The sequence below is a fragment of the Chrysemys picta genome, chromosome 1, assembly GCF_011386835.1.
Source record: "Chrysemys picta bellii isolate R12L10 chromosome 1, ASM1138683v2, whole genome shotgun sequence".
NCBI lineage: Eukaryota > Metazoa > Chordata > Testudines > Emydidae > Chrysemys > Chrysemys picta.
This window is the reverse complement of record NC_088791.1, coordinates 7,422,880-7,449,764: the sequence shown is the minus strand read 5'-3', so window position 1 is coordinate 7,449,764 and position 26,885 is coordinate 7,422,880. Positions and strand designations below refer to the sequence as shown.

The window sequence follows — 26,885 nt, the reverse complement described above, 5'->3', positions numbered from 1 at the left end:
CTCATTCGCTCAGTGAATATATATAATAGAGCAGGTCAAAAAAACTCTCCTCCCTGACCTGCAAAAATTTTGGAATTAAAAAATTGTTTTTTTGGACCTTCTAATATTTTCCACATAAGCAGTTGCTGTAGCTGCTATAGGGTTGCTATATGATTGCAAAGGGAAGAGAAGGAGATTCACACATAAGTGGAGGGGCAGGGAGGTGTTCGCAAAACAAATTTGTTCTCAAGATGTGGATTATGCTACAAAGATTCTGGTTCTTAATGGCTGCAATGATCACCAAGAGCATGATTTTACAGAAGGGGAAGAGTAGGCTTATGCCCAGAATAGAGCAGTGGTCTTCAGACCTGTCTGCGTTAGTAGTCCAAAGAAAGAATAACTTATCACCACAGAGAACAAGCGTATGAATTCAAAGAAATTTGGACCCTGTTTCTAAATACAGTTGGATAAAAACCTCCAATGCACCTAACTCCCCTTTCCCCTACCCCCAGTCCCGTCCTTCCCTCTCCTGTCTATTCATATATGTATTCTCCTATTTTATTACTGTTTGTCCCACCCTAACATATTATGTCTGTGTAGTGTTATATGGTTCTGTAGTCGAGGCTTGCAGCTTTGCCTAGTTGTAAAATTGCATAATTCTATTGGATAGCGAAACGTGCAGTATTTGGAAATATACATAAGCTGTACTTTTCGTTGTCTGTTTCCTTATGAAAACATTAATCACAAAAAAAAGATGAGGATCGTACTATGAAAACATCTGAGACCATTTGGCACTGACAAGGCTGATCTATAGCACCAAAACTTGATCTACTTTCTTTTGTTCTTACACAGTGAATTTTAGATATAGATACTCTCACGCAAAAACACTCATGAGAGTTAAGGTTGCTCCTGTGATTAACACAACCCTTATACAATCTACAAAACAAGAACAGTCAAATAAAAACTAAGTATTAAAAAATAGGGAAATGACCAGATAAGTAGTATACCAAAAAAACAAACAAACCTATGGTAAAAGAACACACAGGTTGCAAAGTCAAGTACTCAGATGTTAGGCAATGCCAGAATTAAGACTGCTTGTGCAACCGTATAAATTTGACCCCTCTGTGCATATGCATTATGACAGTCTTTAATTACACGTTTTACTATTTATTTAACAATGGCCAAAATATCTATTTTTCACTTACCCAATTCTTAAAAACTGCCATACTGATTCTGTTCAAATTTACAAAAAACAAAACCAACCTGAGCCAGGGACTAAACATGGAATATTTCAGCCTAAACAGTTGGTGTTTGTCAAAGTTATAAACAAGTGAAAACAGTTATAAATTGTGATGAAAAGTCATGGGGAACTTTAACTGTAGGAATCCCTACTTCTCCACAAAAAGAACAGGAGTACTTGTGGCACCTTAGAGACTAACACATTTATTTGAGCATAAGCTTTCGTGGGCTACAGCCCACTTCATCGGATGCATGCAGTGGAAAATACATTAGGAAGATATATATATACACAGAGAACATGAAACAATGGGTGTTACCATACACACTATAAGGAGAGTGATCAGTTAAGGTGAGCTATTATCAGCAGGAGAGAAAAAGAACTGTTTCTCTCTCCTGCTGATAATAGCTCACCTTAACTGATCACTCTCCTTATAGTGTGTATGGTAACACCCATTGTTTCATGTTCTCTGTGTGTGTGTGTATATATATATATATATAATCCTCCTACTGTATTTTCCACTGCATGCATCCGATGAAGTGGGCTGTAGCCCACGAAAGCTTATGCTCTAATAAATGTGTTAGTCTCTAAGGTGCCACAAGTACTCCTGTTCTTTTTGCAGATACAGACTAACACGGCTGCTACTCTGTATACTTCTGCACTGATAATTCTGTTACCGTTACAGGACTAGACTCAGTGCTAGAGTCAGAGAAGAGCTGCCTCCTGAGTCACACAACCCTTTAAAATCACCCTTGTACCACCCAGATTCTGTATGTGTACGGGGCTGCTGGGACCCCCAGCTACGGTGACCAGATAGCAAGTGTGAAAAATCTGGACGGGGGTGGGGGTTAATAGGCGCCTATATAAGACAACCCCCCAAATACCGGGACAGTCCCTATAAAATTGGGACAGCTGGTCACCCTACCCCCAGCAGAAGTTGGAGCAGCTCTGGGACAACTGAATAAATTTAGGCTGGAAATTAGAAGGTTTTTAACCGTCAGAGGAGTGACGGTCTGGAACAGCCTCCCCATAGGAATCGTGGGGGCAAACAACCTAACTAGTTTTGAGATGGAGCTTGATAACTTTATGAGTAGGATTACATGACGGGGTTGCCTGCCATAGTAGGGGACTGGACATCATGACCCAGGAGGTCCCTTCCAGTCCTATATCCTATGTTCCTAAATCTTGTACTCTAATTCATGGCAGCCTGCCCACGACTGGCTTTTGGCTGCTCTGTAGCTCAGAATAGCCATAGGACTGAGCACTATCGCTTCTCCCCTTTCTGCCTCAGCACATCCCTGTCCACCCTGGCATATCCCCACTCACTACCAGGGATACAACAGTATGCCAGGAGTTGCATACAGAGCAGTATATGACTGGGTACATTGGACGGCTGTGGTTCCTTAATGGCCCCTATAATCAACCAAAGTGAAATCCAGCAGGGGCTAGAATCTGGCTCAGTATTCACATGTGAAATTTCACCTGGTGGCTTGCACAAATTTAAATCTGACCCATATCTGTCAATATATTCATCATTAATATATGATCCCTTAGATTAGGTTAGTCCCTGGGTCACCCAGCTGCCCCACCATCTCTCACTACCCCGTGAAGTAAAGGGAAGGGTGTTAGACACTCCATAAGGTCTTGAGAGCTAAAGATATCTCATCTAGCCCTTGGTATTTTAAAGTGTTAATCACAATAATGTTGTTCCTGAATAGAGTACATGGATTAAACAGCAGTGAGGCTGCCTGGGAGAAGTCAGTAAAATCAATTATTGTTGTTATTTCTATTGCAGTGGTGCCTAAGGACCCTGGAAAAAGATCAGGGCCCCCTTATCCTAGACACTGCATGCACAAATACTACAAAGACAGTCCCTGCCCATGAGAGTTCACAAGAGAGGATTTAGACAATATGGGTTAGATGAACAAACAGAAAAAGAGGAGGGGGTGAGAGGGGCAGATAAGAGTATATAGAATTAGTGTGTTTTAATAAATTAATCGTAAGACTGATCTCAGTAGACACAAGTGGTTAACAGCCTAAACAGACAGTAGCAGTTTGTAGGCATCCCAGCAAAAGCAGGTTTGAAGTGGAGATTTAAAACAGGGTAAGGTGGTGGCTTTGCTAATTTTGACAGGGAGTTTTTCCCAAATATAATGGGCATCATGGGAGAAAATGTGTAGGAGCTCATGGGAGCAGCAGGTGATCAAGGGTAGCTTCATTGGCGGAGATTGATTTTGAAGGGTAAGAGTGGGTAAGGTATGTGCCACTTCTGATTTGACTGGTGTGATGTAATGTGATGTAATTTCACTGGGCTAAGAGGAGGATACAAATGAATGTTTCCCACTTTGCTAACATTTCAAAATGGTGGCGTTTTAAATTCTTTAGTAAAACCTAGATTTTTACTAATTATTTGTGCTTCAACTTCCATTTTCCTGAACCAGTGCTCAAGGTTTCCAAGCCAAGAAAAATAAACACAGTAATTAAAAAATGATCTCAGATTCATTGAGCAACCTACTTAAAGTTAATCTCTTACACTTCAGAGACACTTAGGAGGTCACACACTGCTATTTTTGTCTCCTGAGTGATTGGAGGGTTCACTTACTTTTCTATAAGGAGCCTCTGTGACCTACTAATGAAAAGTTATCCTAAAAATAGTGCTGTCTTTTCCTCCTCCCTCAGCTGTCATTAATCTACTTTCCAACATTCACCGTCAAGATGGAATCACTCACTATAACTAGTTGTCTAGTTCAGCATATCCTTAGACTGTGTATATAGATTGCAGAAACTTACGTAATGCACAGGAGATACACTTGTGAAAATAAAAATAATTGTGTGATCCTGGCAAACTCTGTGTGGGCATGGATAGTTAACAGAGATGCATAAATCCAGGTGGTTACAATCAAGTAAGTTAATAAAACCCATTAGGTTATCTAAAAGATTGCTACACTTCAGATGCCTATAGTAGTTATCTACTATTTACATTTCTGGATACACAAAACAGCCAGCATGTGCACTAGATGCCTGAACTGAGCAATTGCAACCATCACCCTTCTTCCCCCGTGTCCTCCCTACTCTTTGTCACCGTCACTTGTGTCCCATCTTTAGATGATGAACTCTGCAGGGTGGGTGCAGTGTCTCTCTTTGCCTTCTGTGAAATGGCTCATACATTTAGATAGTGGATAGTACAATATCTGGATCCTACAATATAATAATTCCTACAATGATCACTTCTTTCCGATGAGCAGCAGCATACCTCATATCAAGGCTGTCTCTGCACTGTACTGAGAGAGCTGTAAATTCAATCACAACACTTTGAGCTCAGCTGCGATCCCCCCACTTCAAGAAGAGCTTGGTCAGGCAGGCATCAAGCTGCAGAGGTGCATTGAACCCAACTGCAACTGCAGAGGGCCCCACGCCCCCCGGTCAGCATGTACAAAAACCTCAGATGTGATTTCTCGCTCAGCTTGCAGGAGGCTCCAGTTTCACAGAAAGCTCCCAGTCCTCCCAGCGCCAAAATCCTGGCAGTCCACTAGTAGCTGTTGATTTGCCCAGCAATAGGCCTTATGTCGGTTAGCCAGCCCTATGTATATTTCACCTTTAAATCTCACCTGCTCAGTTGCTGGTTTCCACAGTGTAGCACACCCAGTGGTGGGACTGGAGAAATCACTGTAATAGATGTGTGGCATGCAGTAGTGTTGGGAAGCAGGGCTACCCAGGGGGTGGGGGGCAAGTGGGGCAATTTGCCCCAGGCCCTGCAGAGGCCCCACGAGAATATAGTATTCTAGAGTATTGCAATTTTGGATGGGGCCCCCAAAATTGCTTTGCCCCAGGCCCCCTGAATCCTCTGGGCAGTCCTGTTGGGAAGAGGTATCTGAGCTTTATTTCCTGGGGCCTGTCCCATCAGCTGGGTCACGAGTACAAAGCTTAATACCCCGGTTACTGTTGAGTGGGACTCTGCCCCCGCCCAGGAGGCATCGGAGCGGCTCTCTGCTCCCCACGCCTACAGCTGCTACTCTAATTGGGGATGGGGGGGAGTTAAGTGACTCTCCACAGCCCCCCACTGCGGCTACTTCTCTCAATGGTCAGGGGGCTGTTAAGCAATTCTCTGCTCTCCCCCGAGCTGCTTTTCTCACTGAAGCCAGGGAATGATTCTCTCCTCTCAGCCACTTCCCCCATGGGGTAGGGAGGGGGAGTGGATGGAGTGTGCCACTGAGTGGCTGTTGACTTCCTACTCCCACCCTTAAAGCTAGTTCTCTTCCTGGTGTGTGTGGGGGGGTATTTACTGTTTTTCTGCTCCTCTCAACTACCCCTCATTTCAAGGAACAGCCCTCACTTTAGGTCCAATGTACCTGGGTTCTCTTGGGGTTCCCCCAAGCTCTTTTTTATTTGGTTTTCCAAGAACTTAGTTTGACTTGAGTTTTGTCACTCTGGTTCCTTTATGTGGCTTACAGCAAAGCTACGCTGAGTTGATCACACCCAAGCACAGGGAATGAGCATAGGGCGGACCACACGTCCAAAATTACACAGCAAACCTCTACATAGAATCATAGAATCATAGAAGATAAGGGTTGGAAGGGACCTCAGGAGGTCATCTAGTCCAATCCCCTGCTCAGAGCAGGACCAATCCCCAACTAAATCATCCCAGCCAGGGCTTCGTCAAGCCTGACCTTAAAAACCTCTAAGGAAGGATTCAGAGTAGCATCCATGTTAGTCTGTATCCGCAAAAAGAACAGGAGTACTTGTGGCACCTTAGAGACTAACAAATTTATTAGAGCTTAAGCTTTCGTGGGCTACTGCATGATATGCATCCGAAGAAGTTGGCAGTAGCCCACGAAAGCTTATGCTCTAATAAATTTGTTAGTCTCTAAGGTGCCACAAGTACTCCTGTTCTTTATTATACGTTGTGTTACATATTTTTGGCTTGGCTTGATTACTTTGTAAACCAAGCGAATCCCTGTTGGGCATGTTTGTTCCCGCTTGACCTACTTTTTAACCTTCTTTTTACATTTTGTATTTATTTTCTTTGCTGTTATCTGGCACTTTACCAACTGGAAAGCTCTGGAAACCAGCATTTCTGATATCTCCCAATACAAATCTTCAAACTAGTAACTGGGACTGATGCCAAAGCTATTCGGGACCCAGGTATTTCCGAGAGCACACGGACTATGCTCGAGTTATCCAAGAAGAGCCGAATGCTGTTCTTTCCGTTTGTATCTGCCATTGTGATTGGTCGGTTTATTACTCGGTGTATTGTCCTATGTTTATCATAAAATATCAAAGCCACCCTACCATTATGGCATCCAAAATACCAGCGAAAAGCAAAGGAGAGAAGAATAAGACAGTTGTGTTGACATTAAAACAGAAAATAGATATTTGTCCACGTCTTGAAAAGGGAAAGAATAGGAATGTTTGTTAATTGTATTGAATTCTAATTCTTTGAAAATTGGTAATCCATTGGTAAGTATAACTCTTAGTTAACCGGAATCTTTGTCTAACCAGCACCCCCCATTTCCCCAACCATTCCAGATAACAAAGCTTTTACTATGTTTTGTTTGTAGTAAATGATTTTCTGGGTGTTCTCCCTCTATTTCGGTTAGCTTAGACATTTTGGTTTTCATCTTACTGACCCATTTACTTATTTTAGGGAGCATAAATATTTTGTTTTTAGACTGCTAATTAATTGCCCTCCTTACTTCTGTTTTTTTTTTTTAAATGAGGTCTTTCCCATGTTGTGACCGGGGTCCTAGTGGGACCAACTGTGGTCACTCAGGGTGAACTGCAAAGAATGGGGCAGACAATCCCCATAAAGCTATGACCTTCACATTTCCTAGCGTCACTACCCTTGATAGCAGCAGCTCAATGATTGCGTTGGCTACTTGGATCACAGCAGCCCCCACAGTAGATTTGCCCACTCCAAATTGATTCCCAACTGACCGGTAGCTGCCTGGCATTGCAAGCTTCCACAGGGCTATCACCACTCGCTTCTCAACTGTGAGGGCTGCTCTCATCTTGGTATTCTTGTGCTTCAAGGCAGGGGAAAGCAAGTCACAAAGTTCCATGAAAGTGCCCTTACGCATGTGAAAGATTCGCAGCCACTGGGAATCATCCCAGACCTGCAACACTATGCTTCCTGGGCCCAGAATCGGCATTCCACGGCATGAACCTGCCCCATTACCACCATGATGTCCAAATTGCCAGGGCCCGTGCTTTGAGAGAAGTCTGTATCCATGTCCTCATCACTATCGTGTTTGCGCTGTCGTCGCTTCCTCGCCTGCTTTTGCAGGTTCTGCACATACTGCAGGATAATGCGCGAGGTGTTTACAATGCTCACAACAGCAGTGGTGAGCTGAACGGGCTCCATGCTTTCCGTGGTATGGCGTCTGAAGGACAACAGGAAAGCAGAGTTGCAGCGGAATCGGTGGATGACGACAGATGCCGCAAGAATCGATATTTATACAGAACAACGAGAGGACCTGCGAGGTGGATTCATGGCACCAGGAGAGCAGAGTTGCAGCGGAAGTGGTGGAGGATGACAGTTAGCACCACGCACAGTTCCTGAGGAAGAACACACGTATCCGGGAGCCCATGACAGACAACATGAAGAAATTGGCTATCGAGGCAATAGCAGCGGAGCAGAGTTGCAGCAAAAGTGGTGTAGGATGACAGTTAGCAGTGCTACTGCACCGTCTGCTGACAGAAGTACCCAGGACACAACAGCGGCGGTGTTGGTGAGCTGAGCTGAGCGGGCTGCACGCTTGCCGTGGTATGGCGTCTGCGAGGAAAAAAGGCGTGAAACAATTGTCTGCCGTTGCTTTCACGGAGGGAGGAGAGACTGATGACATGTACCCAAAACCACCCGCGACAATGTTTTTGCTCCATCAGGCATTGGGAACTTAATCCAGAATTCCAATGGGCGGCAGAGACTGCGGGAACTGTGGGGTAGCTACCCACAGTGCACCGCTCCGTAAGTCGATGCTAGCCACGGTAGTGAGGATGCACTCCGCCGACTTAATGCGCTTAGTGTGGACATAGGCAATGGACTGTATAAAATCTATTTCTAAAAATTGACTTCTATAAAATTGACCTAATTTCATAGTGTAGACATACTCTTAGATTTACCAAGCCAGCATAAAACAGCTTCTTTATTACCTTACTAGTTACTCAGAAGTCCAAACAACACAGTTCCCTTAAAGTGATCCAGCCTCAGGCCTCCATCCAGTTACCCACATCAAATCAGGGCCGGCTCTAGGCACCAGCAAACCAAGCATGTGCTTGGGGCGGCACATTTTCAGGGGCGGCATTCAGGCCATCTTTTTTTTTTTTTTTGCTTTGGGGCAGTACGTTGTGCACGGGGGGCGCCCTGGGGCCGCTGCAGTTCGCGTCGCGGGGGACCAGCGTCCGCACCTTGTGACTGGGCCAGGCAGGCTCCGAGCGGGGGACACTCAGGCTGGGGGCTACCCTGCGGGGCACATGGAGCTGCCTGCAGGGCGGCCGCCCCCCAACACCGCAGCCAGGGCTGGGTGAAGCGGCCCAAGCCGCCCAGGGAATGCGGCAGGGTGGCCAGAAGCAGCAGCAGCAGTGGGGCCATAGAGGGCGGGGCGCTGCCGTGTAGGGCCCGTGTCCCGCTCTCTGGGGCTCCATTCCCTCTGGGGCTACCCTGCCCGGGCTCCTCAGCCCCCTGCAGGGGCGGTCCCCTGGCTCTGCCCTCCCGGGTCCCGGCTGGTCCTGGAGGTGGGAGCCCTGGCTGGCGGGACCCTGGGCTGAGGCGCGGCCCGGGAGCCCCGCTGCTTACCCCGACCCTGCCAGTGCTGGACCGGCTGGAGGCGGGGGGGAGCGGGTGGAGTCAGCACTGGTGGGGGGGAGTCCAGCGCTGGGGCGGCAGGGGGTGCGGGTGTGGGGGGCACTGGTGTGGGGGGTAAGAGCCCAGGGCTGGGGTGGGGGGCAGCCAAAAAGTTTTTTGCTTGGGGCGGCAAAAAACCTAGAGCCGGCCCTGCATCAAATATGATGATTTCTGAAAATCTTATTTCATCATACAAAAAAAAAGGTTCTACCAATTCCAAAGGATCGGACATATTACCTCCCAGGTTAATGAATGTTTCAGATCTTACCCAAATACACACTACAGCAAATTCTTATTAACTAAACTAAAATTTATTAAAAAACGAAAGAGAGAGAGTATGGTAAAAAGATCAAGATACATGCAGACATGCGTTCAATTAATTTAGGTGCAGATTCATAGCAGGGATGGTGAGCTTTGTAGTTGCAAAGAGTTCCTTCAGAAATAGTTCATAGTTTATAGTCCAATGTCCAAATATCACATTCAGGGCATACCAGCATAACTGGGACCTCAGTCTTGCGACTCAAACTATAGAGAGTCGCAACCATAGAGACAATGTGGGTGAGGTAATATCTTTTATTGGATTAACTTCTATCTGTGAGAGAGACAAGCTTTTGAGCTACATAGAGCTCTTCTTCAGGTCTGGGAAAGGAACACCAACCATCACAGCTAAATGTGCAGCTCAAAAGTTTGTCTCTCTCAACAAAAGAAGTCGGTCCAACAAAAGATATGAACTTACCCACCTTGTCTGTCTAGTATCCTGGGACTGACACAGCTATAACTACACTGCATACATCACTACTATACTAATTCTATTTGATGCTCCCACGCAAATTCAAATACTCATTGATTCTTGAGGTTCTACTTCCAATGAAGTTTGCCCTGAGATTGAAAATCAAACTTTATTCCATTTGTGATTTTAGTAATGCAGTCTCATTGATATGAAATTCTGCATGAACATTCCTCTTGTTAGGGGACATACCTGAAATGTCATAAGCTTTATGTACATTTAATTTGTCCTTGGTTTTTTTCAATGGAAATACAAGAAGCCCCAACACCTGCAGATAGCCATATAGTGTAGTCCACTTGACGACACACTCAGTGGGTAATGTTATTGAAGTCAGCATATTCAAATCTTGTTAAAGTTCTACCTTTATTCAAATGTATATTCACATCCATCATGCAACTATATGGCAAATTCTTACTTTTCCATAGCAACAAATGATTTTAGTTCCAAATCCTTCCCTTAGTATGAGAAGCCAAGTTTAAAATAAAACAGCGAGGCCCCCAAAATCATAGAATCATAGGACTAGAAGGGACCTTGAAAGGTCATCTAGTCCAGTCCCCTGCACTCATGGCAGGACTATTATTTAGACCAGTCCTGACAGGTTGTTTGTCTAACCTGCTCTTAAAAATCTCCACAACCTTCCTAGGCAATTTATTCCAGTGCTTAACCATCCTGACAGGAAGTTTTTCCTAATGTCCAATCTAAACCTCCCTTGCTGCAGTTTAATCCCATTGTCCTATCCTCAGAGGTTAAGAAAAACCATTTTTCTCCCTCTTCCTTGTAACAACCTTTTATGTATTTGAAAACTGTTATCATGTCCCCCCTCAGTCTTCCCTTTTCCAGACTAAACAAACCCAATTTTTTCAATCTTCCCTTATAAGTCATGTTTTCTAGACCTTTAATTGTTTTTGTTGTTCTTCTCTGGACTCTCCAATTTGTCCACATCTTTCCTGAAATGTGGTGCCTAATCAGCGCGGAGTAGAGCAGAAGAATTACTTCTCGTGTCTTGCTTATAACACTCCTCCTAATACATCCCAGAATGATGTTCACTTTTTTTTTTTTGCAACAGCTTGGTCTGTCCCACTACGGACATTCTTACTTCTTATCTAAGCACTCCCAGGCCATAATCACTATCTACTACTTTTTCCCATGAAAATTTGATGCTGTAATGGTCTGAAGCTGCTGGCTCCAGGACCAAGTCTCCTTCTAACGTCACAAGCTTTGTCCACAATTGCATTATTCTGAGTAGCAGGAAGCAAGGGGTGTAGAGAATTAATACATAGGAATCCTTATGCCAGGATCAGGCAAAATTTTAATCCTAATCAGTTTCCCCCACTGTTGTATCAAAGGCTGGCACATCTGTGGAAATAGCAATGCATGAAGCCTAGAGACGGACATTAGTGAGCAAATCTTGGCCTGGAAGCCAGCATGAAATAAACTGGTCACAACTATCCCTATATTCTGAGGTAATGTTATTGGCATTTCACGCTGTGTTCTTGGCTCAGAACCGCCCCCTGCAGGTGGGGCTGGAACTGTCACTTCCAACTGTCATAGAACCTTCTGGGACCAACATTCTGTCTCTGAGTAAACAAGTGAGAGAGTCAAAACAACCTCTCCCCCCCGGACTCGGAGGTCTCTGCATTGTGTAATAATATGATGAGGTGCCAGAGGCAGGGATTGAACCTGGGACAGCTGGATTTAAAAGGCCCTTTTCTCCCTCAGCTCAAAGCCAGAATCAAATTCATAAATGTCAAAGTGCTCCAGACACTACTGGAAGTCAGAGAGCCACCCATGACGTGTGTTATACCTGTATTACATCAAAACAGGATAAATGCATTGGAGGTTCTCGGTTCAATTGCCTCCAGGCACATGTCCACATCCCCAGCACAATGACAAATATCAGCAACACAACAGATACTTTTTGGCCTCTTTAGTGGCTTTCCCAGCATAAAATCCAATGCCTAGTGTGAAATATTTCCTCCTCCCTAGGGGTTGGTTGGGGAATAGTATGAGGAAGATTGTACTGCTGGTTCCTGGGCCTGTCCATATTACATGGATAAATATAGGACTTCCGAGCTGGCAATCTGGTACTTTTCAGCAGTGCTCATTTCTGTTTTAAAAATACAGGGATATGGGAGATTTTTTTTAAAAAAAGAAGCAAAGTTATTTAAATGTGCCAGGAAAAATGAGTAAATCCAAGTAAGTATAATCTAATTCTGTCAGTTACCCTCGTGGAACTGTTAACTTAAGTGGGGTCTAAATGAAGACAAAATTTGGCCCTCAGACATTTTCTTTTTCTGTGTTCCCCCTTTTCCCTTGGTCTCCCACTGTATTTTCAAATATCTCTCTGGGCTCTGCACCTTTCATCATCCAATTGGTTTCTCAGCAACTGAGTTCTCTCTCTTTTTCTTATTTCCCCTCTGAATTCTTTTCCCGGGAGCCTCTATTTTTCTCTCTGGAGTTTTTGCTCCTCCCTCTGTTGTCTGAACTGCTCACCTGCTATTTCAAACTGCCATGGAATGAACTTTCAGACCCCAACAGACCAGCTGCTTCCTTTTAAAGGGGCAGCACCTGAAAGACACCCTTGTTCAATGCCCATTCAGTGTTGTTTGACCAGCAGGTGAGGAGGAACATGTTACTTATTGTTAGAGAGAGGTGTATGGCCCCACCTACCTTGGCAACTGTAAATTACATGAACCCCCAGCAGCTGGATTCACCCTGCGGGAAAGTAGGTAGTCTTGCTGCTGTCCTCCCTCATGGTTTAGCTTTCATTTTTGGTCTGGGCTCCCTGAGCCTTGCTGGTGGGTGCTGCTGAGGCAATGCCCTGAACCAGCATGTTCTCTGCTCTCACCCTAGCCAGTGTCATCACTTTCTGGGTGCTGCTGGCCTACTATTTATGAGGAAGTTGCAGCTTCTTTCTACCAGGGAAACCGCCTTCCCTGTGTTCACACTAGCCCATTTGCAAACACTTTAAACTTGCTTGAGGCCAGCTTGGGTAATACCAAGGGCTGGCTGGCTGGTTTGGACAAGGCCAAAGGCTGTTAAAACAGCCATATTGTCCTTTGGTTGGAGCACCTGTATGAGAACCTAATGTGGCTAAAATGCAGTTGCTTTTGCGATTGTACGGCGTGGTGGACACATTGTAGTAGACGGTAAATGCAAAGGGGCCAGTCCCACCCGGCCCTTACTCAGGCACTTCAATGAGTATTGTGTGAGCAGCCATTGGCCCCTGCAGCCACTATGCTGGAGCTCAGCTGTGCACCATTTGGAGGAGAGACGATGTACTCTGGGGGTGGGGGAGACAGAAGAAGGGAGTGGACGGGTATGAGAAACAGCCACTCTACAAGTCATGTTTTGCCTCCCTGAGAGCAGTGTAAAGTAGTACTGCGGCCATGAGCAAGAGTAACTCCTTGTCTATCCTCCTCATTGTACATGGCTCCCATCACAGTAGCATCTGAGCACCTCACAATCTTTAATGTATTTACCCTGAAACCACCTGTGAAGTAGGGCAGACCTATTTTCCCCATTTTACAGATGGGAAACTGAGGCACGGAGACACTACGAGTCACACAGGACGTCTGTGGGAAGCAGGGAATTTAATACAGGTTTGCCGAGTCCTAAACTAGTGCCCTAATCACTGTGCCATCATTCCTCTTCCACAGTTTTTAGATACTGTGGTGATATACTGATGAAGGAAATATGATTTAAGGTCAGTCCATGTCCCTCTCTATCCTTCACTCTCTGCCTGTAGGTTCATGTGTTCCAACTAGTCCTGCCATCAGTGCTTTACCAATCTTAACTAATTATTTCCAGCGGAGGGCAACAAAAATGATTAGGGGGCTGGAGCACATGACTTATGAGGAGAGGCTGAGGGAACTGGGATTGTTTAGTCTGCAGAAGAGAAGAATGAGGGGGGATTTGATAGCTGCTTTCAACTACCTGAAAGGGGGTTCCAAAGAGGATGGCTCTAGACTGTTCTCAGTGGTGGCAGATGACAGAACAAAGAGCAATGGTCTCAAGTTGCAGTGGGGGAGGTTTAGGTTGGATATTAGGAAAAACTTTTTCACTAGGAGGGTGGTGAAGCACTGGAATGGGTTACCTAGGGAGGTGGTGGAATCTCCTTCCTTAGAGGTTTTTAAGGTCAGGCTTGACAAAGCCCTGGCTGGGATGATTTAGTTGGGAATTGGTCCTGCTTTGAGCAGGGGGTTGGACTAGATGACCTCCTGAGGTCCCTTCCAACCTTGATATTCTATGATTCTATGATTCATGAGGTAGGTATTATCCTCATTTTACAGATGGAGATATGGTGGCAGAGAGGAGTTAGGTGACTTTATCCAAGATTACACCATAAACCACTAGCAAAGCTGGAATAAGAATTCAGGAGTTCTTGGTTCTCACCACTAGCAGATGTTACCTCACCACTGTCTTCAAGGTCCAAAGAAAAGATGGTACAGGAACGTCATAATCCCTGATTTAGAAATGGCACCGGAGGGTAACCAATGTTCCAAGTCACCCCCTGGCATCCGATCTGCATCAGGTTTAGCCATAAACATTTTCAAAATAGACAAACCACCAGCCATAAGGTCTTCTCATTCCCCTGGAACTATGACATTCCCTGCATGTCCTCATAGGTACATTACGCCAATGTCTTTCGGCTTTCTCAAAGACAATCGTGTTTTGGTTAGAATTCGGTTAATATATGGAGAATTGTTATATTGTGGGAGATAAAAGAAGTTTAATAAAATCTGAGTGGACTGGATAGCTCAAGGGATTTGTGATGGATTATAGAATCATTCACTTATAGCAGTTGATCCATTTACGTCAATGAAAGTTTGTAATTGACTTCAGTAGGCATAGAATCTAGCCTATAGATCACAAGTTTGAATGCAGCATAGGTCAATAATGATTGAAAATTGTTGCCCTCTACACTGGGGGGGGGGGGGGGAATCGATCTAAGTTACGCAACTTCAGTTACATGAATAACATAGCTGAAGTCGACATACTTACATCTACTTACTGCGGTGCCTTCACTGCGGTAAGTTGACGGCTGACGCTCTCTCGTTGACTCCGCCTGCACCTCTCGCCCTGGTGGAGTACCAGAGTCGATGGGAGAGCACTCAGCGGTCGATCTATCGTGTCTGGACTAGACCTGATAAATCGACCCCTGCTGGATCAAGAGGTGCCCGTCGATCCAGCAGGTAATGTAGACAAACCCTTACAGTCCTAAACTGCTGTGTGCAGTTAAACAGCCACCACCTTACACCACAGAGGTGGCCATACCTACATGGTGAGTGAAATGATTGTGACATACACAGTTTGTGTAGTGCTTTGAAATCCTTTGAGTTGAAAGATGCTATATAAATGAAAGATTATAGTATAATAGGCAGCAGTAGATGAAAGGCAAAGAAACAAAGATCCATTTCCATATAAATATTGTTTGTAAAATATGATGGGGAAAATATTAACTTTAGACAGAAGGTTTGATCACACTTTATGTTAAGTTTCCATTTCTAAATAGTTTGTAAAGGGTTAATAAATGATTAATGCACATTTTAAAATTTGGTACCAACATGAGTAGTGTGTGTGTGTGGGGTGTGCATTAGATGGTTTTATACACATCAGTCAAAGGTGTTATAGAGGATACCTCCTAAAGATATCACAAGGGAAGAGCTTAGATGAGTGAAATAATTTAAATACCTAGGATCAACGGTTGCTGACAATGATGCCTTCCTTAGGGTACATCTACACTACAGGGGGGAGTCGATTTAAGATACGCAAATTCAGCTACGTGAATAGCGTAGCTGAATTCGACGTATCGCAGCCGATTTACCCCGCTGTGAGGACGGCGGCAAAATCGACTTCTGTGGCTTTCTGTCGACGGTGCTTACTCCCACCTCCGCTGGTGGAGTAAGAGCGTCGATTCGGGGATCGATTGTCGCATCCCGATGGGACGCGATAAATCGATCCCCGAGAGGTCGATTTCTACCCGCCGATTCAGGCGGGTAGTGTAGACCTAGCCCTAGAGATGCCTGGCATTGTACTAAAGCTGCTTGGTGCAAATGACTTGAGCTGATCTCAGTTCTCTGTGACAAAAATATGCCTATAAAGTTAAAAGAGAGGTCGAATTACAGTTTTATAGATTCTATCTTAATCTATGGAACAAAGACTTGGCAATCAGTATGCTCTCCTCCGTTGAATTGGTCAAATGGTTGGACACTCCATGATAGGAAACAAAATGAGGTTTGTAAGGGGCCTAATGCAGGTTGCTCCAATTGAAGACAAGTTGAGGGAAGATAGGCTATGTTGGTATGGTCACATGCAGCAGAAACCTGAGAGCTATATTGGTTGGATGGCTTTTGCAACATTTGTGGGATAGAAGACAACCAAGGGGGAGACTTGATAGACTAATGACTTAATAGATGGACCAGATATAAACCAACCTCAGAGAGACCAATCTGGATGATAGTCTGGGATACAATCATAAGTTTTGTAAGAAGGCTATAAAAGTCGCCAACTCCAGATAGGGAAGTGGAAAGAAGAAGGAGTCAAAAGGTGTAAGCTATGGTTGTAAGCAACCTATTGATCAATTTATAGCAATTGATTAATCATTTATTTAAACATCTAATTATTTATGACCCAGGTGTAACCTACTTATTAATGGAACCATAATATAAAGTGTAACCAAAGGTTTTCTTAAACAGAAGAAAAATGTCTTGACCATTGGCAGTAATTTAGGTGGACATATTTACATTGCTAGCCTGGTCTGCTGAACACTGTAGCCACAGAGGCTAGTGTAGCCTACTGGTGAGTGTGTACAGGTCTGTCTCATCTTACGCGGGGGTTCCGTTCCGCGGTTAGCGCGTAAAGCGAAAACCGCGTATAGCCAAAACTCCATTGAGTTCAATGGCGGGCAAAATCGCCCACACTACAGGTATAGTATTAAAATTGTTGTTTTTCTCTTTTTTTTTTGTTTTTGTTTTTGCCGACTGCGTAAAGTTGAAATCGCGCATGTTAAATGCATGTAAGATGCGACAGACCTGTGTTACCGATCTCCCGCTGTGCCTGATCCACAGAGGATATGAATCATTGCAACTAGCAGCTATAAAATATTGACTAGAGCTCAAGCTGTAGTCGCTCATGTTTTCTGTGTTGGAGTCCCTGGTAAAATGCCCTGTCTGTTGGCTAAGATAGTGGCTATCATATTAGCACTGCTCTGCCTGATGAGAAGAGGGATTTGGGGATCCAGATAATAAATGATATTATTTAATTTCATAGTTTGATTTAGAAGAACATGAGCCGTTTTTTTCTACAAAATGAGGAGCAGTATTGTTACCATCCCAAACTGGTAAGTGAACCACTTTGTAACCAACACTACTTTCTACACGAGCATTAAAATTCAAGCATTACAAGCCTATTGCTGTGGGTCCTGTTCCCCCTGGGCAAGTGTTGACATCATAAAAAAGAACAAGGAGTCCTTGTGGCACCTCAGAGACTAACAAATTTATTTGGGCATAAGCTTTCGTATGCTAAACCCACTTCATCAGATGCATGCAGTGGAAAATACAGTAGGAAGATATATATACACAGAGAACATGAAAAAATGGGGGTTGCCATACCAACTATAACGAGACTAATCAATTAAGGTAGGCTATTAGCAGCAGGAGAAAAAAAAACTTTTGTAGTGATAATCAGGATGGCCCATTTCCAACAGTTGACAAGAAGGTGTGAGTAACAATAGGTGTGAGTCCCCTACAGCCTGGTAGAACTCCTGCCTGAGTTACTATGCCAGAGATGGAAAGCACCTTGTAACTTCTTGCAGCAAATATAACTGTGTAAGTCAAGCTTAATATATTCCCAGCCAACCTGACACAGTTAGATGTTACCTTTGTCTCACATATAGTATTGAATACCATGGTCTGCTCCCCTGATCCAGAATCTATGTGATGTGTCTCCCCTCTATTAATTGCTTCACTAGTAGATAAGACTCTTACTGATCTCAGCTGAGGGGGTTTCTTCCTTAGCTCAAGTGGTCTATGTTGTATCATAGAATCAAAGGACTTGAAGGAACCTCAAGAAGTCTTATAGTCCAGTCCCCAACACTCAAGGCAGGACTAAGTATCTAGACTATCCCTGACAGATGTTTGTCTAACCTGCTCTTAAAAAATCTCCAATTACGGAGATTCCACAATCTCCCTCGGCAATTTGTTCCAATGCTTAACTGTAGTACTAAAGTTCTGAGGTTCAAACCCTGTGATCCTCCGCACTGATGTGGAGGTTATTGGGGGTCATTACACACCCATAAGGAGGCAGTTAGTGGCTTCTTATGTGTGATGTTTGTATGTATCACCATGGCTTCATTCTGTCCGGCAGTGGGGAGCAATTTTTTTCTGAAATGCAGTTTTCATTGAATTTAATAGCAATTATATCCTGGGATACAGGGAGGTGGCACTTCTAACCCAGACATCCCACTTTGCCCCTGTACAGGCGAAGTACTTTGTGCCACTGACTGACGCTAAATTTCAAGACTATCTCGATGGCCGCAAGAGATACATCAAACTTATGTGCAGATCTTCAGAGTTCAATCAAGACAAGACAACACTGATCGTGACTAATAATCCCCTTCCTGACCTGAATTTCAGTCACAGAAAGGACACCCCCATGAAGTTTTTCTGCAAAGAGCACTTAGGAAGGGTAAAACATTTCACTGCTAATTTTTAACCTGGGAAAGGACATGGTCCTTGTAATGCTGAGACTTCAAAGCTGCAACCCTGGACCTCTAATGATGAAGAAGTAATAATATCCAATGATTAGAGCAGAGGATGGGTAGTCAGGGTTCTTGGGATCAAGTCTTATCAATACCACTAATTCCCGATGTGACTTTGGGCAAGTCACTTAATCTAATGTGCCTCATTTTCTCCATCTGTAAAATAGAGATAATATTGATATGTAGCTAAACATAAATATCTAGGTATTTATTTGGCTCCCACCACCATAGTATTTAAGTGCTTCCCAAAAGTTAACTGGTAAGACAGCACTACCCCCCATACCTCTTTCTTTCCCTTCTCCACCTCTAGGAGTAAAAGTGTATACACTTTGTGTGTGTGTGTGTGTGTGTGTGTGTGTTCGCGCAAACACTAAGGTTCCAAATACTTTTTCTCTTTCACCATATCAATGCTTGTTTTCATTTGCTGTTCATGAATCTTGGCATGACCAGGTTTTTGTTCATGTACACGTCCTGCCTATTTATTTGCATGTGGTCTTCCAATCAGGGAGCAGGAACAACATCATGTGATATAGGTCAGCAGTCAAATACCACAATAGCAAATAGTCTTAGTGACCAGTTTGTGAACAACACACAGGTTCAAATGTTTGCATGAACTGGTCATCAAGAGAGAGCAAATGAGTAAAACTGGTGGTTTGGCTGGAAAGCACTGAGGCCCAGAGCCTCAAAGATATTTAGGTGACTAATTCCTTTTGATTTCAATAGGCATTAAATGCCTAAATACCTTTGAGGACTGGGCCTGAGATCCTTGTCTGAAAGGCACCGCAAAGGTGCCAGGAATTTTTAATTGAGCATGTGGTGTTGGACAGCAATGTGGACAAGGAGTTGGAATGAAATATCCTCAGTTTTGTCACGAGTCTCAAATATTTGGTGTTTTTCCTAATGCCCCAGCTCCTCCATTCGTACAATTACATGAGAATCTCAACTTTCATATTTCAAAACGTAAGTTTCAAGCCCTCATGGATGCAAATGAAAACCTTAGAAACATGCAGCAAGTGTACCCCAAAGGCGCAGAAACCAGAAGACAGATTAAAGAGAACTCAACATGGACTTGAAATCATGAGATTTAAAAATAAATAAATCTCACGATTTTTGCAAGCCTGACTCATTATTTTTGAGGTTGTCATTAGCAATACACAATCTTTGGCTTTATAACAATTCAGCCTTTTTCTCCACCTTTGAGCATTCACTGTATTTGCTTTTACTTTCTCTGAGAGACTCCTGCTTAACACACCTTCTCTTCCCTGGGTCATGACCTTCTTAAGTTCTCCTTGCTGACTGCAAGGCATTTGCCTCTCCTCTTACGGGCCAATTTTTAGGACTCCCCTTGCAACCTACATGTAGGCAGATCTTGTTTCTTTTCCATTTCTCCCAAAGGGGATCGATGCCAGGAGTCAGCTTCATTTACCCCCACTGAAGACACAACAGAACCAGCTGACTGGACCAGACACAAGTTTTGCTGAGGGAAAGGTTGGGAAATCACTGCAGTTCAGGTGAAGTCAATGCCCCATTTCTTTGCTCGCTGGTCCTTGTCAGTCCAGTGACATGGTGTCACATGTTGAGGTGCAATCCAGACCAGTGAGAGGTTGTGTCACCACCTGCCCCGTATCCCTAGCTGCTTTAAAATGCTCTGCTGCTTTAGCTCACTAGTCTAGATGCTCCCCGCCAGCATACAAGCATGTGCTAAATGTCTGTGTGACAAGCAGCCATGGTTCATTAATTCTGATTCCATCAGCCTGGTTATTACACTACAGCCACATGCTGGTCTCTGCCTACTACTAGCCAAATGAACCCAACACCCACCCACCCCTAGTCCTGAATTTCCCCAAAACCATCTACTTGAAGTGTTCAGACCTCTCCTCAACCACTCAGAGAAATAATAAGGTTTGTTTGTTCCTTTAAAGAGACCATACCCAGCAGCTTGCCACATTAGCTGGAGTTAACAATCACTTCAATTCAAACACAGTACTGGGGGGGGGGGTTAGATTAAAATAAAACAAATTTATTCATGAGAGGACATAGGTTGAATGATGCCAAATAAAAGAACTACAAGTGAAAACCTGCATCTAATAGTCTAAAACAATCTAGCAAGGTACAGTCTTTGTTTAAAATGGTTTTGCTCATCAATTACTCTTGGTCCACCATGGCTGACCATCCGTCAGTCAGGACCTTCCACAGAAGTATGAGGTGCTGATTTCCCTTGTCTTCTTAAGTGGAAGAAAACTTAGGGGTTCACTGCCCCTCTCTTTATAGTCCAGTAAACCTTTGAAAAGCATCTCTCTTAAAGTTCATGAGACCCTGCTTCAAGAAGCAGGAAGGCTTCCTGGGGGTGCAGTCTCCATCCCCCAGTGATAGATGAGTCATTACGTCTGCCGCTTGTTAGCTTGATGGCTTTGTTTACCTTTTATGTAACTATGCCTTCACTGTGTCTGCATGATGACCACGCTGGTTAGCCAAGCAAATACACAATTCTTTATGATTGTAAGGGTGCTGGACTCTCCCCTGCAGCGCCTCCTGCTGGCCGTCTTCAGGAATTAGCTCTCCAGCCGTTAGAGCGCCCTCTGCAGGCTGGTGTCCTGCTACTGCTTGGCCCCCATGTCCTTCCCAGACCTGGTGCCCTGTTGTCTGGGGTGTTGCCTCCTGGCAATAACCCCTCACAGCTCTGGGTCTCCCCCTCCCAGGGGAACCCCCACCCGCTATCCCCACTTCACCTCAATGTTAGGCTACTGCTCAATCTCTATCTAACCCCCCATTCACTGGGGCAGACTGCAGTATAAGCCACTCATCACAGGCAAAGGGGTTTGGACCTGCTGCCTCTGGTTACCCATGGGCTGCCCCCTGCAACCCAGTACCTAATAGGCCTTACCAGGCCTGCAGCCTGGGGCTTTCCTAGGCCAGAGCTCCCTGGCTCCCTTGGCCTTTCCCCAGCCCTGCTCCACCCTAGGCACTTGGTTAAGCTCCCTGTAGCCAGGCCCTTCTTTCCCTGAATGCAGAGAGAGACTTCTTCTGGGCCTCTGGCTCACAGCCTTTTATAGGGACCAGCTGGGCCTGACTGGGGCATAGCCCAGCTCCGGCTACTTCCTCAATCAACCTAGCTTTTCCCTGCCACAGCCCTCTCCCTGGCTGTTTTAAGCCCTTCAGGCCAGGAGCGGGGTAACCACTCCTAGTTGTCCCCCAAAATCAGTTGGTTTTCAGGTCCTGTGGATCCTCCCCTTAGGCTGGGGGTGGATCCTTTAGCAGTGGGGGCTTCCGCCCACCCACTTCCTGGAACCCAATAGGTACAATGATCTAGACAGACTGACTCCCAAACCGCTTTGTGAGCTTTGATGGTTCTATCTACTGCCTATGTAAATTGTAATTCCATTGTTACTGGTCACGCGGCTTCATTTGTATTCAAGATCTGGACGGTCCTGCTTCTGTTGTGTTCAAATACAGACTTTAAAACATAAAATCAGAGGACATCCATAACTCCATATGTAGCATAGTCACACATATCCCACAATGATATTATTGACCAGTGTGGTGTTAGTTTTCAAATGATATCTCACAAGGCACAGGTTGTACAAATATCATTGCAGTAGGGTGTAGGGTGTGAAAACAGAGGTGCTTAGGGTCAGACGTGCATCTTGTTAGACTGAACAGTTACAGTATCTTCTTTGTTCCAGTGACTCTCAGGTTGGAGCGAGCCTGGGACAGGTAGCAAGGCTCTAAGCTACCATGGAGGAGGGAGAAAAAGTGTTTTGAAGATGAAATGTGTGTGTTAAATTTAATCACCAGCAAAAAATTATTTGCATGATTCAAGGTGGCCAAAGAGAACAATTCTGCACATATGCTTTGGCCCTGATTGCATGGTTTGTCATTACATCCAAGCTCTGCATTCTTATATCATTGGGACCTATAGGGTACCATCCAGTCCTTCACACCCTGAGTTAGTGTAGTATTGTTTTCTACAGCACAATTTCTTGTACTTACAATTTCTGTAGTGCAAGGCCCTCCCCCAGATGGGTTGTCAACAGGGATTCCACTAGGGACCTTCAGCACCGCAGGGACTTGAGCTAAAGGAATAACTCCACTGGCTGGCAGCAGTAGTAGGCTGCTACCCCTTAATGCACTAGAGGAATTTTGCATTGGGTTATGCTTCATCTTAGAGCAGCAGTCCCCAAACTTGAGGGTTGGGCCCCCACTTTCCCCTGTCCACGCCCCTCCCCAGCCTCCCCGGGGCCGCGGCTCGTGGGGAGGACACAAGCAGGGGTAATGGGGCCGAGGCTGGGGCCACAGCTAGAGGGGGGGCTGGGGCCAGGAGTGGGACCGAGGCTGAAGGCGGGGGTGTGAGCTGGGCTTTGGTGGGGGCCAGAAGCCAGGCACGCCGCCTGGTGAAGCTCCTTTCCCAGTCCTGCCCTCAGCCTCAACCCCAAGCTGGGAATGGAGCTGCGGCCAAGGCTGGGGGCTGTCACTGGGCTAGGAGCTGAGCCGCACTGACACTGGGGATGGGGCCAGGAGCTGGGGATGCAGCTGGAGCAGAGCTGGGGGCAGGGAAGGGCTGGGTGGCGCTCCCTCCCCGCCTCTGTGGTGGCTGGCCCAGGCCCTGCTGTGCCCCTTAGGGGGCCACACCCCACACTTGGTGGACCTCTGTCTTAGAGCAATATCATTTACTGAGCCATGCAGTGTTTGGGCTCGCTACAGAGATCTTCAAGAATAAATTGGTGCAGCTCTTCTGAGTACGTTTTTCCATTCCAAACAGCAGGTTTTCCACAGACACTGATTTTAAGACTGAAGGACAGTTTTCCAAAAGCTATGCTGAGAGGCGATTGCTAAAGCTATACCCCCATCTCCACTTTCAAGCTTTCCCTAGACTAGGTAAGAAGTTACCACACATGCCCCCACCCAGAATTGCTGCTTGGCTTGTATTGAGCATGCTCAGTAGCATCTGCCCAAGCCACTGCCCTCCCTCCCCTATCCCCATTTGTAGGTATGGGTCATGTCTGGGTGGGAGGAGAGGGAAGTATGATAGATGCTCCCACCACCCAACCCTCCTCTGTTAAAAAGAAGAAAGATTACTGAATCATTACAGTTGGGTGATGCACTTGGCTTCCACAGAAACACAACCAGAGCTGAGTAGCTGTGTACAGGATTTGCTCTTGGTGTTTACATTTTTCACAGGGGCAATTTATGGAGCTGATGTATCTAAGAGCTGCTCTTGTTCTGGGTTTGTCCACAGTCCAGAAAGTAAACTACCATGAGAAGAGCGGCCCTTGTGCTATGTCAGCACCAGTACCAATGCCTGTGCATGTGCCAACCCACTAGTAAGCATGTTACACAGGCTCATTTCCCCCCTTCCATTACTTAAATGTTTGATAAGCCACATCTCTCTTCAGCCATGCAAGAAGTAGTCCAGCATATTATGTATCGCAGTAATGTCAATTTATTTGCAAACATCAAGCTGATACAACTAATTCCTCCTGAAGATACTGTACCACTTCCCTCCCAGACCAGTTGCCACTCCTCCAACCTTCAAATGGTGCTGTTCCCCAGAGGTTTTCCTTCCTAACCTATATCAAATTACTGTCCAAGTCAGCTGATGGGGAAATTTGGGGCCTTGTGGCCTCCCTTGGCAAGTAAGTATGCCCCTTGTCTCCATCCCACACCTGCCCTCCTCTAATTCTCCCCTCCTCAAATCCCAGACCCCTTATCTCAAAGCTCCCACTAGGTACCATTTGATCTCCTCAAGCTCAGATCCCAACCTAAGTTCCTCAGAAGCACAAAGCCAGGCACCTAATAACCAGAACTCTTGCCAAGAAAGGTCCCAAGGCCTACGACTTCCCCATCAACTAAAATACTGTCTAGGTGAAACACCAGCAGGGGTCTCCTCCTGACAATCCACCTTCTGAAGACAGCTGACCAGCAGGAATCCCTCTGCTGACCAGAGTGTCCTCTAGGAAGATAAGCTTAATGGGTTTCCCCTCTCCCATGCTTTGATGGCAAGTTTTCAGAGGTCAGAAAATCAGTAGGACTCTCCTCTGTGTAGCAGCTGGTGTTTGGAAAGGAGCCTCAGTAATGTGGTCCCATGCACTAGAGCAGTGTTTCTCAACGACTGGTCTTTCAACCAGCGCCGGTCCCTGAGATCTCCCTGACGCAGTTTAGGGGGGTAACAAGCCAGTCCCTGGTATCAAAAAGGTTGAGAAACACTGCCCTAGAGCACTTTGCACCCTCTTCCATCAGAGCAGGAAGGAGAGCCAGCAGTTCTCTGGGATTCTTCCCCAGCCTGAGAGGAGGGAACAGTCACTAAAGGACTGAGTGATTCAAAGGGAGGAGATAGAGGGGGCGTGATGATTTGAGGGTTCTGTTCTGTACAACTTACGACTTCTGGATAATATTATGAAGTTGTTAGTATGAAAACTGCTGTATCACAGAATACCTCTAGGTAAATGTGGAATCCACCTGGCAGGGCTGGCAGGGATGTGTCATGTCTTTGTCAGACCAGGGATGATGTTGGAACTCAATGACTGCCTTGTCAGGGTGCAGCACTGTGGGACAATGGGCTAGCTGGGGGGGTTGGACAGTGGAAAATAATAAAGAGCAGAATGAAGAGACACAGGTGACAGAGCAATTTATAAAAAGACTCTTGGGGGGGGGGAAGACTCCTGGAGAGATCATAGGAAGTTTTGGGCAGGAAGAAGGAAGGGGCTGGCGTGGCCAAGGTCAGCAGTGGTGAGCTATGGGGAGAAGAAATGTGTCGCAGAACCAAGACGTGCACTGGAGCTGAAGGACCTTGGGTGGCCCCCAACAGCTCAGACCCCCATCCTAAAGAATGCTCTGGAGTGGTGAGGAAACTGAGGCAGGGTAGGGTTTATTATTTTTGTATAGATCTCTGTATTTCTCATGCTATGAAATAGCAATAGGGTTTTAGAATCCCATGCAAAGCAGTTGTATGTGTTAAGCATTAAACCTATCCCATGCCTCCTTGAAGAAGTAACCCAGAGAGCTCACATCTTCGAGTGGAGGTTTGTAAGAGGGTGTCAGAAAGAAGATCTGCACCCTGAGAGGGTCCCCAGAGCTCTAAGACACTGGCAGTGCCTTGGCTCCATTTAGACCCTATGGGCTTAAAACACCTGGGGATTCAATAGCTGGATCCCCTCTCAGCACTCTGGTTAGTGATCAAGAGGGAGTGCTCCACTGGAGCTGTGACAAGGAGCTGCACCCTGTGCCATGCTGCCAGGATCAACCCTTTTAGAGCCTTCATGGGGGAAGAACTGCTACAAGAGGCCACAGCATGATGTGCCAGGATCCTAAACAGAGAGGAAGGATGATCCATCTCCCAGACTAATGCCCAATCCACTGGGAGACCTGAGTCCAGGTCCCTAGCAAGTTACTTAGTTGGTCTGTGCCTCAATTCCCCATACGTTGTGAGGCTAAATACACTGAAGACTGAGAGGCATGCATACTTTTTTAATGGGGGTCATATAAATACCTAAGACAGATGGAATAGTAGAAAAGAGACTTTAACACTCACTGGTAGCATGGGAACATGGCCAAAAAGTTGTATGCTACTTCGATGCTAGCTCTGTGTGTTACCCAGCCTTGCCAAGTTCAACTCACCCACTTTGAATTTGTTTCTTTTAACCCAAGAAAGAACACCTTTGTTCCCACTGCCCTCCCCAGACAGCACAGTAGAAGGTGGGAAGTAGTGTTTGAACTTGGGCTGGTAAACGTTGATTAGACTTTTGAAAGGCTCGTATAAATGTATGTTCCCAACCAAAGCATTATTGGTTGGTATATTTATAACTCCAGTTAGTCTGTGTACCGCAAGCTCTTGACTCCAGTTGTAACCTACTCCCTCTGAGGTTTATTTGAGGGGAGGAGGAAAGGGATTAAAAAGGTACCTCTGAATAATTTGGAGAAGAGAGGAGCCACCCTGTATATCAGCCTTTCGTGTACTCTGTCTCCCTCTGAAACACCTTGTGCTTTGTTGTAGATACAAAGGAAGTGCAATCCCTTCCAAGAAAGAACAGCAAGCCCACAAGAGAAACAAGCTGCCAGTGGGAACCATTAACTCTTTCCTCCCTTTTTGAAGCAAAGCCCACTGTCAACGTACCAGGGGAAAACAGCTTCAAGTGTGGGAAAGTCTCGCAGTGGGTAGTAAGCAATTCTTTTGTAGATAGTTCCAAATAAAGCTTTCCATTGAGTCCCTGCTATTTGGATGAATGCAGCCATCAAACCACTTCAGCTGCCCCCTGCAAAGACACCTTTTAACAGAGGTTGCATG

At 45.4% G+C, this 26,885-nt stretch overlaps 1 protein-coding gene and 1 long non-coding RNA gene across 2 annotated transcripts in view; both read left to right on the top strand.

Annotated features, from left to right (window-relative positions):
- Positions 1 to 26,885, top strand: part of LOC135972807 (uncharacterized) — a 348,625-nt gene that overhangs the window by 110,837 nt on the left and 210,903 nt on the right. The gene's annotated exons all lie outside the window — the stretch shown is intronic.
- On the top strand, positions 20,766 to 26,791 carry TSGA13 (testis specific 13). Its single transcript, XM_065551282.1, has 3 exons — positions 20,766 to 20,779; positions 23,364 to 23,479; positions 26,595 to 26,791. The coding sequence occupies exons 1-3, from the start codon at positions 20,766 to 20,768 to the stop codon at positions 26,789 to 26,791; spliced, it is 327 nt and encodes a 108-aa protein (XP_065407354.1).

Excerpts from the sequence above, each read along its gene's own strand:
- TSGA13 (XM_065551282.1), top strand. Across the intron at positions 23,480-26,594 it reads TCAAGCTTTCCCTAGACTAG|ATACAAAGGAAGTGCAATCC; the intron begins GTAAGAAGTTAC and ends GCTTTGTTGTAG.